General features: G+C 40.4%; 1 protein-coding gene across 6 annotated transcripts in view; it reads right to left on the reverse strand.

Moving 5' to 3' along the window:
• RBMS1 (RNA binding motif single stranded interacting protein 1) overlaps positions 1-12717 on the reverse strand; it is a 153457-nt gene that overhangs the window by 84836 nt on the left and 55904 nt on the right. The window contains exon 1 of one of the 6 annotated variants that reach the window (XM_026094592.2): positions 12401-12665. The exons of the other annotated variants lie outside the window; for them this stretch is intronic. Within the exon in view, the coding sequence (XP_025950377.1) occupies positions 12401-12424 (24 nt within the window). The 5' untranslated portion in view covers positions 12425-12665. Of the gene's footprint in view, positions 1-12400; positions 12666-12717 lie in introns of those variants that run through there. 6 annotated transcript variants of the gene reach the window in all.

Below are 12717 nucleotides of genomic sequence, written 5' to 3' on the forward strand. Positions count from 1 at the left end.
AGCAAAACAAAATCCAGCACACAAACCTGATTTTATAAATAGTACTTCGCTTTTCTTTCTAAATAAGGAAACCAGAATTCCTTGGGTAGGATGACATTGTCAATCTGTAAAGGTAGAAAAGATTAAAACCAAAGATTTGTCTGTGAAAGCTAGAGTAAGATTTCCACTGTAAAAGTAAGTTTTGGTGGAGCTCCCTAGCAGATTTCTAGCTGTGCCTTAAGAATGGTTTTTCAGCACTGACATCTTACAGTCTGACCATGGCATCAGGCCAGTTAAAAACAGTCTAGAAAGCTGAACTCTTTCAAATTTTATCGATAAAGTGTTTTAACATGAAAAGTCAGCTCTTGATAAATGTTACAAAGTAGAAACTGAACTTTTGGAGAGATGCAGGATTTGCAGTTAGGGAAAAGGAAAAGGGTGGCATAAAGGAGTCAAAAAGCTTTAACATTGGTGGTTAGATCCTCTGCAAAGCTGTTTTTGGTACAGAACCAAGTAAAGAACAAAGCTGACTGCCGTCGGCTCGGCTTTAGAGCCAAACTTTCCCCGGTTTGGCTCAGAAGAAACACCAAAGTGCAACAGAGGCAAATGCTAGCCCGGGGGGTTTTGGCTGGCTCAGGGCTGGGATCTGGATTGCCCCAGAGCCACACACATTGGAGACGGCAGGGAAGTAACATACAGGAGCTCAGGACAGACCTGACCGATGGCAGGTTGAGGAAGACCGGGGAAGCACAGACTCAGACTGCAGTTCAATGAATGGTTTAGGCAGCAGCCTTGCCCTCACAGCTGTTCCTGCCCTCTCCCAGGTTCACAGTAAAGTGGAGTCTCCCCAACTCAGGAAAAGAAAAAAAAAAAAAAAGAAAAAAAAAAAAAAAAGGAAATTCTGCCTGAATCTTTTACCATCATGGTAATGGAACTGCAGCATTAGACAGCCGAACACTCAGGAATGAAAAAGACTTCAGTTTTACACACACAAACTCAGATAACTGCAGCAAATACACCTGGTACATATGTCTGTCACTAAGGCTCAGAAGAGAGCAAGCAGTGGGCACAAACCTGCCCACTAACACATCGACATAATCCTCTGTACATACCTTGCACAGCAATGCTGCCCCGGTTTTAGGGGCAGATTTTAGTTATAATCTTATCAGAAACAAATCCCAGTTAGTCTTTGCTCATTCTTTACATGATGTTTTCATAGGTGCTCACCATTTGTTAGATCTGATATTGCAATGACTGCTGAAAATACTGTATTTTCTGTTTACAAATGACAATCTTCTCCAAAATCCTTGTGCACACACTCCCCAAATCCTTGTGTACTCACACCTATTTATCATTTCCTGTTCTTCCCGAACTCTGGAAATTATATTTGAATAATATAAACACACCAATTCGAACACACACTTTCAAGATACTCCTCAATTTTCCCTTACATTTTGCCTTCTAATTTGAAACATCATTCTTGATTTGAACCAAGAGATAAACATATAATTCTTTTTTTTTTGTGAAGTACCATGATAACTCATGCAGCTATTGTTAGTTCATCAAGATATAAGTGTTAAGTGCTTAAGTATTGTTCAGATGTTCGAAATTCAAGCAACTCAATATGACTTATCTTAAAATTAAAATGTTAGTGACTTCACAGTGAATGATAATTAATGACTCTTTTTCATCAAGAAACTTAGTTCTGAAGTTAAATTATAACTGTTTAGCAACAGTACACTCAGAAAATACAGGATGCTGTTCTTTGGTGCATCTTAAAAGTTAAAGGAAGCAATATTCCAAATAGCTGCCAGCGCGAAAGTCTGACTGCATAATGAATCATTTTCATAGCCACTACAGATCATTAACAACTCTGAAATGAAGAAAACAAGAATTAAACACCACCTAGAAAGGCTTCTACGTATTCTATACTACACTTTAAACACATGAGCAATTACATGGCCAAGATCATCATCTACCCCTGGCAGTGAAGAGGGAGGCCTAGTTCAGACAAACAAAAGGTTATAGCCAAAATCACAGCAGTCCCCACTGCCCGCCAGTACATGCAGACGGGAGGCCGTGCGTGAGCACAGCCAGTGCCCGCGATTGCAGCACCCATGTGAGAGCATCCACTTGCGGATGGCGAAAGGCACCTCACTCTGGCCATGCCCCATGCTACGGCAAGGGAGGCTCAGCACTTTGATGTCAAACATGAGTCAAAAATAAACTGCTCCATTTGGGCACAGAGCGTGATCTATCTGTAGCTTTATTGTTGGTATTCCTGTCCTTGGTACAGGGATTCTGCTGAGGAATCTTACCCCTGAACAGGTCAGGAAATTATAGATAAAAGAAAATGCTTGATAAATATACTCTGAATTGATAATTGACTTTAAAACACTAAAGTTAAGGGGAATCTGCCCAGAAATAAAATGTTCACTGTTATACTCACAGGGTAAGATAAAACAATCACTTGCCTCTAGTTATTCCATAATTATAGTCCTGAGCAACTGCTTTCAGGTTTGCCCTATATTGTGGGCAAATCTCAATTTCAAGAAATTATACTTTTAACAAGAATACTCCTCTCTACTTTTCTTAGCAGCAATGCTATCTTTACAACATATCAATCTATGCAACTGTTGGACGTTTAACATCTATAACAAACTAATAATGACTTACAAGATTACACAATACAAATAGGTTACTACAGCAGTCACAATAAACTGAAGTTGGGCTGTGTTGCATTTCTTAAGAGCATAGACCAAACACTGAAGTATGTGAAATTTAGTTGGATTTCAAAATAAAAATGGGACAAGAGAATACTGGGACAGGAGAGTTTCCAAAGGAGAAAAAAAGAAGGGGTTAATTTAGCAGGAGAGATAAATCCACAAAACAATTGTAACTATGTAGCTAAACACTCTGCAAAATCTAGGCCATTGAACTTAATGGAGTTATTCCTGAACTGAGTAATATTTTAGTGGTTGAACTCTGCATTTTCTGCACACTAAACTTCTGCTTACAAAGATATAAGACTATTGCTAATAGAAAAACAGCATTTACTCCTTTCTAGAATAAGAGATCTGGACAACAGTTCTACCAGTCTAGTTTCTTGCAAAAATGAACTCAGCTATTGTTATTAATTTGGAAACTTCAATCATAGTATTCATGTGAACATTCCCATAGACTGCAAAGAAACTACTCACACAGTGAATGATAAGCAGAATTTGAACACGAATTTCTATCGTTCTGAATCGTCTGCTATATCTTGAGCTCTGGAGAACAGGTTTAAAGTGTGTGTGTATGTGTGTGTGTGTGTTTGTGTTTATAGCATATATACTACTTAAGATACTTAAAACAGCCCTAATTGCTGTAATTTCTGACCCACTTCAGCATTTTAGTGCATTCCCTCACAGAACCTATGGGAGGTATGAAACTACTGATGCCAATATCTTTAAAGATACAAACCTAAACAATTTACCTAAGATTTGCCGAAAAAAATCTTTGGCAGGACATTTAAATTGGAACTTCTTAGTTCTCCTAATTTCTGCACTATCCTTGGACAAACTTTATAGGCATACCTGACCTGGCATTTTTAAAATCACCCTGAGTTTGGAGGGAGGAAGAAGGTGGAAAAGCAAAACCGGCTCTGGTTTAGTATTTAGTAATTTTGGAAGGGTTTCACCTGAGAAGTGTCATCCCAAAGGACCATCTTTCAAAAAGGACATAAATGGAATGAAGCTATTTCTTTCAATCATCTTAAATACTGGAATATAAAACCATATAGTAATAATACCAAAGCAACTATGAGAAAATTGCAAGTGAAACATTAAAACTGAGAGCACAACATGATCAGGGGCTTCAGGGCAGGAAAATCCCAACATCTGATCAGAATATGTGAAGAATGGATACATGAAGAGTCAGGATGCCTTTAGTAATGGCTGAGCCGCCCTTCAGCTCTTAGTGACTTCCTCGAGACCACACCACTCTGCACCCAACAGATCTAAGAAAAGTATGTTTATTGGCAAAGTCTGGTTCAAGAGTTACCCTGATTTTGTCACTATAGCAATAAAAATATCAATCTAACAATGAATGACTTCCTTAACCATTTCCATCTTGCATTAACCTTTAAAGGATTGTGGAATATTGTAAGACCCAAAGGAAGCAACTCCTAAGGCATCTCAGACAACTGAAAAAATAACACATTCTTCTCTCAGGGCCACAATGCACCCCAAATTTCACTAGCACTTTTAACCAACAGAAGTGCTATGTAGTGAATCACATCTTAGTATTCTTCACCGTAAAAGTTGCTCAAGCTTTTAAACATACTCTATATGTCTGCAGTACCACAGGATGCTGTTTTCTTCCTTTCAAAAATTATCTCCAATTCTGGAATATTTAGGTATATGCATATATATATCAGAGATGTTGTCCTAAGACACTAAAGTAACAGTCATCATTTATTTTTTCAAGTTAAGCACTGCAGAAAAGCTTTTTAAAAAAAATCTGGTTTTGGCTAAGCCTCTCTCATAAATAGCATCCAGAACTGCATTTCCTGGAATTCCAGGAAAAGTCCAGAATTATCACTGTTTCAGAGGTTAGCAGCTAAGCAGTTGTATTAGATACCTAACTTAAATATTTTCCCAAATATACAGACGTATTTTTAAAGAAGTGCAAGTACTACTGTAATGAGGATCATGTAAGCAAGTACATTGGATAGAATAATACTAAAGCAATTAAAATACCATCTGATTCTGCTGAATGTCAGTCTAATCCCAACCCTGGGATATACCAGCTATTCATCTCAGGTTTCTCACGAGGCAAATTCAAAGGTCTTCTGATTCTCTGTCTCAATAAGCACTTATTCATGTCAGTAGTCTCGCCACAGTCGGCGGCACCACTGGGTATGTAAATACTGCCTGGCATAAGCAAAGGCCTCAAAATTCAGCCCCACATTTTTAGAACTCTGCTTCAATTCCCCGGGAATAGAGACCGCTAAATACTTCAAAGGACCTCCTCGTACCAGCGGTTGCTTTTATTCTGGTCAGAAGTCCACGGAGCTGTTTGCCCAGCTCTGCCAGCAAACGGGTTTATTTGGAGCGGGTGCTGCCTTCCCGGGCTCACAAGAAGCATGTTCCCCATCATGTGATGCAGTCGCATGACACGCTGGCTCCATCCCTCCTCTCCCATGGCACAGTTGCAATGGGCCAAGTCAACACAACTTTTATGCTTTATGTTACTTTTACACTGTGTGCTTTAAAGATTACATTTTAATAGGTTTTAAACTAAGCCAACTATATTAGAACAACAAAAACACATAAGTAGCCATTCAAATTTACCAGCTTCAAGATGTGTTGCTGTGGCCACCCTCTAAGACATGCTACAGGCTGTCACCGTGTCCCTCTCTCCCCACAACGCACAGCCACCGGTCGACCACCTGAGTGACTGGAATAACGCGGTCTCCCCCACTCCAATAACAGCCAGGAGAAATAATCTCCATTACACAGCTTCAGAAAGTGTTATTAGCAAATTATGTGTATAGGTGGAAGAGAAAGAAAAACATCACTCTGAGACTTGAAATCCATCCATCATAGCATGAAAGCACAATCTCCTTTGCAACACGCCAGCCGCCTCTTTAGTGCTTAGCTAAAGAGCCCTCCAAAGCCTGAGCAGGCAATACTGCACCGAGCAGTGCCTGGGAGATGATGGTACTTCCAAAGCAGAAAATGACAACCTACGGTCTGGTGAGAGGTAGGTGGATAATGCTTCACTAAGTCTAACAAAAACCAACCAAACAAAAAACCTCCCCCCCGTCACCCAAACTCAGAAAGGGTTTGAGGTATAAAAGGAAATATGGAGCCTTAAATACAGAGTCTCTTCTCTTTTCACTGAATGCAACTGGAGGAAACTGGGTTGCATAATAACCAGATTCTCAGTGAGGAGGCTGGAAGTTGTCTGCCACATGACTATATGGTAAAGGAAAAACTTTCAAATACTCTACTTCTCTCTCTCTCTCTCTCTGTCTGTCTGTCTCTCTCTCTCTCTGTCTGTCTCTCTCTCTCTCAGCTCTCAAGTTCTAAGGACTTTGTCAATTTTTATTCTGGGATTTTCAGACAAGAATTTGTATTTGATTTTACCCTAACCCATCTACTGTTCTGAATGATTTCAGATTAGCTGGCAAGCACCAACTGATACTGTTCCCATGGGTTAGACAAACCTTAAAACAGGATTTTGAATCATTTAGGAGGAGTCAAGCACACAAGCACATTGCTTCAGACTTTCGAGGATAACTGCATACTCCTCCTGTAAGCCACAGCAGCCTTGCTGGGAGGTGGTAACGCCTCGAGCTTAAAGGAAGAAGTGCCCTGCAGTGACTAACCACCACCAGGAAAGCTCCCTCTAACAGTCACCCAAACTCATATCCGAACTCTGAAGTTCACTGCTCAAGCACACTCAAATTTAAGTGCCACATAACTATCTTGGATGTCTTAAAGGGCTGAATTCTAACACTGTTATGCCGCAGTACCCAGATGACAGAATATATGAGCTGCAGTTAACCTGAGGAGTCATGTTTCCACTTTCTTGAAGCAAGGCACCATATGGCAGAGGAGATTCAGATATAATGGAGGGAAAACAATAGAAGGTAAGGGAAGAAATAAATCCCCTTCTTATCCAACTGAAGAAGCAGAAAACCTCCATTTAGAATAAGGTGTGAAAGTACCACTGCCAACAAGAGATGCTGTCAAGAAATGGAATCAAGGACAAAACAGAGTTATGTATATTTAGTCAATGTAAATAAACATTTAATTTCACAGACAGGTAAATGTCAGGCTAGACTTCAGGTTTGATGCTCACCTGGCGCTGCTGTTTCTGCTGTTCTTCAACCCAGGAAAACTGGGCCCAAATTGGGCTCCGTAGAACAACACGTTGTTTGTTGCCACTGCAAACCCACACAAGTTCTGCAGTTGTACCAACTAAGTAAAACCAAAACACCCACTCTATTTGACACATCATTTTTCTAAAGCAGAACACTTTAAACAAATAAGACACAGACCAATGATTTCCTAAACTATTACAGTTAAGTGAACAACACTGCTTTTATGAGGACATGTGAACAATAAAGTATTTTTGTTAATATTATAGATTTGTATGCAGTTGTGATTATTATCTTCTATTTTGCAGCAGACCACAGAGCTGAAGTACCATCATCTCACACTGCCAATTCAGAAAAAGAAATTTTCCAAGAGTTGTAACTAAATTTCTGTCCTAAAGAGCTTATCATATTTCAAAACATTTGCTAGGTAATTTTAACCACTGCATCTTAGTGCATGGGTTAGTCTTTAAAATTGGTATAAGGTTGTACTGTTAAATCAGTTTACAAAAACTGTAATGAAGGTTAATAAATTTAAACTGCCTTAAATAAACTAACTCAAACTGACTAAAACCTGGTATATCTTGAATCTGCTTAAGGCAATCCCTTACCAATATTCAATTACTTCAACTGAAATTTAAAACTATTTTGTGTGTCAATATAGGCAGCTACACTGGTTTAACTACAGTCTTTCAAGAAAAATAGATCTAAACCTGTGCAAATCACAGTTACCAGCCCTTAAAGCACATGATATTTTTGTTGTGCATGTGTTTTTTTTAAGTTGCTGATTTAGAAGGTTTGTGCTTATCTAACACATGGCTCTCCCCAATGCGCTTCTCCTCTCTATTTGTAACGCATCCCTTCCCTTTCCTGTTGCATCAGGAAGCTGCAAATACAGTGGCTTCTGCAGGGCTGTTGTAATTACCACAGCACACTGCAATTCTGAAATGTATGCAAAATAAGTTGCAATTACTCCAGCAAGGTTTTTGAAAGCATTTAAATGTGGTTCTGTTGGCTTCCTAGAAATCTTTTGACCAACATCCTTCATCCAAGATCAAAATACCCCCCCGCCACCTTTTCATTAGGCCTACAACTTTATAAACCATAACATTTTCCCTTAAGTAAGCTGTTTTATAAATAATTTCACATGGAAATAGAAAAAAACATTCATAAGAAGCCGGAAACATAGTTGTGAGAAAAAGCCAGTAAAAAAGTTCCTATTCTCCATAGACTGCTTTTGTTATAGCCCCTCTCATAAAACAAGCAAAGATCAATTTCAAGGAAGATTTTGGAGATGCAAAAAAGGCAGACAGAAACAACCATCATTTCTTGTTAGCTACCAGAAGAAAAATGCAAGTCAAACTACCATTTTTTTTTTTTTAGATCTACCTGTTTGCAGTAATACGCTGATGTTTTAGCAGTCATGTCAAGCCCTTGGGAAAAGGTTTTTTCCCCTACCTTCCTTCCCCTCTCCTCCCCACAGCAATCCTGGTTTAAAGGATCTAACCCTTCTGAAATGTGTTAACTCAAGCAATTTTTTTAACAGTTGGAAGTTTCAGGAAAAAAAGAACTCAAAACAAAACAGCAGATGTTCAAGACATAGACTCCTATTTTCTCTTCCATGTGAAGCTTCATGACAAAGATACTTTAAACAACAAAACGTCCAACTGGCTAGAAAAATAGTTTACCCTGTTAGAAGTACTAAACAAAAACTTTAAATTGTTAAATACAGTAAGACAATCATATCACTCTTCGCAATCTATAACATCACGTCTGACAAGATAAGGTGCTTCCTTTTATTTCTTTCATTCAAGTTTGTGTTATAAGTATAGAAACCCACTGACTGAGCAGTTTTGCTCCCTTGAGAATAAAGCAGTACTTTGCAAACAATCTTATAAACGCACTTAAAAATCTGAAAGAGCTGATGCTCAATGTAAGAGGCGAGTCCTGTTAAAGCAGGGGAAATTCATTAACATCGTATATAATTTAAAGAGCAATAGACCAGGTCAGTGCAAGGTGATGATACAAGATGTTGCAGTTCTGAAAGAAATCCAAACTAAAGTAATCCAAACTATTCAGGTAACCAAACCTATCTGTTCATTCCTTCAGCTTCTCAGTCCTCTCTCGCGCTTTGTATATGCACAAGTGGTGCAACGCAGAACCAGTCTGGTCTCAGACTTTCAGTGGAGCTGCATGTTTTGAATTATGACCATGCCAAGGTCTTACAAGTTTCATGAGGTTGCTCCTCACACACACGGACACCACGCGCAAGGTGAACTGCAAAACTGTGAAATAATAAGTAGGATTACAGGTGTAGCTTCTTCATACTTTAAACCTACAGAAAGTCTCCTGAGTGAAACCTCATCTGCATTTTTAGCCTAAGACTGGCAGAAGTTTGCTTCATTTAACCATCTTCAGAAACCCACCTTAATCTTCAGCCTTTAACGAAGCCCAATCTGTGGCACAGGGGCTGATGTTAACAGCGCTGCATGAAAAGATTAATCAACAGCTTTGTATGTCAGTCCTTAAACAGGCCAAACACCGAATCAGTGCTAAATTCCTCACGTGCAGCTACGCCCAGTTAATCTGCTTGAAAGCAGCGAACTATGTAAATCTACTCACACTGGCGAGATAAACATTACACTCATCAAAATGTAACAAGACCCGCTGTTCCCGCGCAAAGCCGCTAAAACGCGCGGGGCAGAGCGGGCCGGAGGGGCAGCCTGGGAGGTGGGCCGCCGCGCCGGCTCCCCTCGCCTCCCGCTCCCCTCGCCTCCATCCCAGGCCCAGGTCGCTCCTGGGCCTGCCTTCCTCTTCGAGAAACCCGAGACAGGAGAAATCTCACTGCATGGAGTGATTTAAAATCCCTAATCAAATATCTCCTCCAGCTCTGTAGATTCAAGGAGCAGATGGCTGGAGAAAGCCTAATTTTCCATTTATGATAATTTTACAGTGCGTAGAAATATTTACTTCAGAGGAGCTCCTCCTCATTTACATGAGAATAAGGAAAGTGGGAGGAGGGACAGAGACTCATCAGGTTCCCAGTACACACAAATTGAGAGCTGAAAAACTCGTATTAAAGTAGGATATCGCATGTCATTTTTATTACTTTAGCATTCCGGATGCACACGTGTATTCTTTGCATAACTCGAGTAACGTTGTTAGTAAAAATATTAGATTACGCCTACCTTTTTCAGATATGACACACGGTCACGGCTATTTTGATAGATTACTAGTACAGACACTGTATGGCCTTTATTCTTTAACTGGACTTGCATTTCAAGAAAATTAGCAGATGAGCTGCTACTCATTTCAGCAAGATCTAACCTTAACATAAACACAGTAGAGGTATTTTTTATGTGCTGGCCTGCTAGTAATGCAGGAAGCCCTATTGAAAATATATGTTCAGAGACCATATCCTAGTATTCTTACAAGTACTCTAAAACAGAGAAAAAGCTTAGGCACCACCCAGTCGAATCTGACCTGAAACTGAGGGTGATGGCTGGCTCCTACATGCCTGACTTACACACCAAAATAGATATAACAGATAATAAGCACAACATGATACGCACAGTTTCTTTTATAAAATAAAATATAGTTCTCTGGGAAAACAAAAAGTATGGGTAAAACTGTGGCCCTACTGCAGCTAACTGGAGTTTGATCCGTGTTTTAAATGAAGCCAGAATTTTAGGTTACATTACAATGTTTTTAAAATAAGTCAACAAAGTATATTTTTGCCTTTTACCAAAAAATCACATATCTTTTCGCCATACTATCTAGCACTAAGCTACCTGAACCTTCTATAGACTTGAAAAATATAACAGGAAAGCATAAAAAATTAAATGCTCTGACACCATTCTGATATCACGCACATCACAGCACAAATACAGAGATATACAAACCATTCGAGACATTTTAGTTTCATTTTTAAGTTATTTAAATTTAGTCTCTGGCTCATAGAGTAGGTGCTGTTAGCATAGGAAATCTAGTGTCTCCTTTTACAGACACAGAATAAAATACAACCATAATTTAATTGCGTGAACATGGGTTACACAGAACATGCAGAGACGTAATCTGGGCTATTTTTAATTACCAACAGGAGCTGAAACATTAGGCTCATAACACTCTTCAGTATTTTTTGACACCAGTTCACCCCTGCAGGTGAGGTCTGAGTGAAAGGGAGATCAGAAAGTCAATCTTTAAATGACCTTAGCCTGCATGAATGAAGTTAATAGTTTTCCATGGACTTAAATGGAGAAAGGCCCAGGCCCCAGCTCCTTGTGTAGGAAGTGTTTGAGTGGAGAATGGCTACACACTAACAAAAGAAACCTTTGGTACCCAGGGTCTTAAGACCACATAATACCCCCACATTCATTTCTTTCTCCGCCTATTGAAGAAGAAGGAGGGGAAAAAAAGGTCTGTTTGTTTTTCTGATTCAGTCGGCCCTTTTAGCTCTTTGAATCTAAGGAGTGCACTGTGAAAAGAAGAGCATCTTATCAGCGTGCTCCAGACCAGCAGGCTCGCTCGCACCCGCACGCGAGGCGGCCTTGCCAGCGAGGGGCCTCGCCCCGGGCTCCCCGCGCCGGGCCGCGCTGCCGCCGGCGCCGAGGGGCCTCGCAGGTAGGCTCGGAAATAGCATCCAAGAAACTGGCTCCGCGCACAAAGCGCGCAAAAGCACCAGACAAGATCGGCGGCGTGGGTGTAGCCGGGGCATTTATTAAAAACAACCCCAAACCAGCACACACAATAAGCGTGCTTTATTATGTACGGACCTGAACACTTCGAGTACCGGATAGAAAGATAACTCCGGACACTGTTAGGCGGCATCTGCAGAGTGTTACTGAGATAATATACAAGTGATTTTTATCAAAAAGATGCTTCTATAAAATGGGGGAGGAGGAGAAAGGAAATAGCAATTTTTTAAGCCAGAGCTTAAACTTCAAGAAAATACAGCCATCTAGCTATCACTGGGGCACAGGTCAGTAGCAAAAATCCCAGTCGGTCGGAACAACACGCCAGAAGTTCAAAACTGTAAAGCCCATTTAATCATTATTTCTACGAAACCCTTTAGTAAAGTCCCTATGCATGTTAGTGAGATACAAGCTGCAATTCGTGCCCTTAATGAATTCTGACCCAGAGCAAAAAAAGACAACTCCTCCGGTACTGTTACTAGAATACGTTAAATTATTTGTTTCATCTGCTAAGAGCAGCAGGCACAAAAGGATTTTTCCTCACCTGGGGGACGGGGGAGGAACACTGCCAGAATATTTTTGGTGCTTTGTCAACTGAGGATCTTGTCAGTGACCTCTACTCCATTTACCCTTTCCTACACAAACACAGCGAATATTTTCTGTTGAACTTTCAAATGTAAGATTACTTTAAATCAAAGATTCAATGAAAAATAACCTGTTTTGCAGTAAATATTTCAACATTAACGCCAATGTTTTCAGGGAAAGAAGCAAAAGTGCAGCCGAAAAGACAGCGGCCCAACAAGGCTGCAGCCCAACTATTTCCACTATTCTATTTTCAGCGATTAAACAAAGAAAAAAATAATACCTCTTTCAGCACCGTTCCATACATGCGAGTGCCTCGAGCTTATCAGAGCGATCTGTCTGCCCATAAAATGTCACAGGATTTCCCTTGTGTACTTCGAGGGGGAGAGAAGGGGAAAGTCTGAGGCTCGGCTGGGGCGGAGGATTTTTGGAGGGTTGCTCGAGAAAAAGAACGCGCCTCGGTCCTTTTTGTCATTTCACGCGAAACGAAAAACGTCCAGCCTGAAGTTTCGCTTTGCAGCCCGTGTTGCAACACCAGGGCTTTTCTCACTTGTTGCCGAGCTCAGCAGGGCCGGCAGCCGCGGCCCCGGGCGGCCGCAC

The sequence above is a fragment of the Dromaius novaehollandiae genome, chromosome 7 (genome assembly GCF_036370855.1).
Source record: "Dromaius novaehollandiae isolate bDroNov1 chromosome 7, bDroNov1.hap1, whole genome shotgun sequence".
NCBI lineage: Eukaryota > Metazoa > Chordata > Aves > Casuariiformes > Dromaiidae > Dromaius > Dromaius novaehollandiae.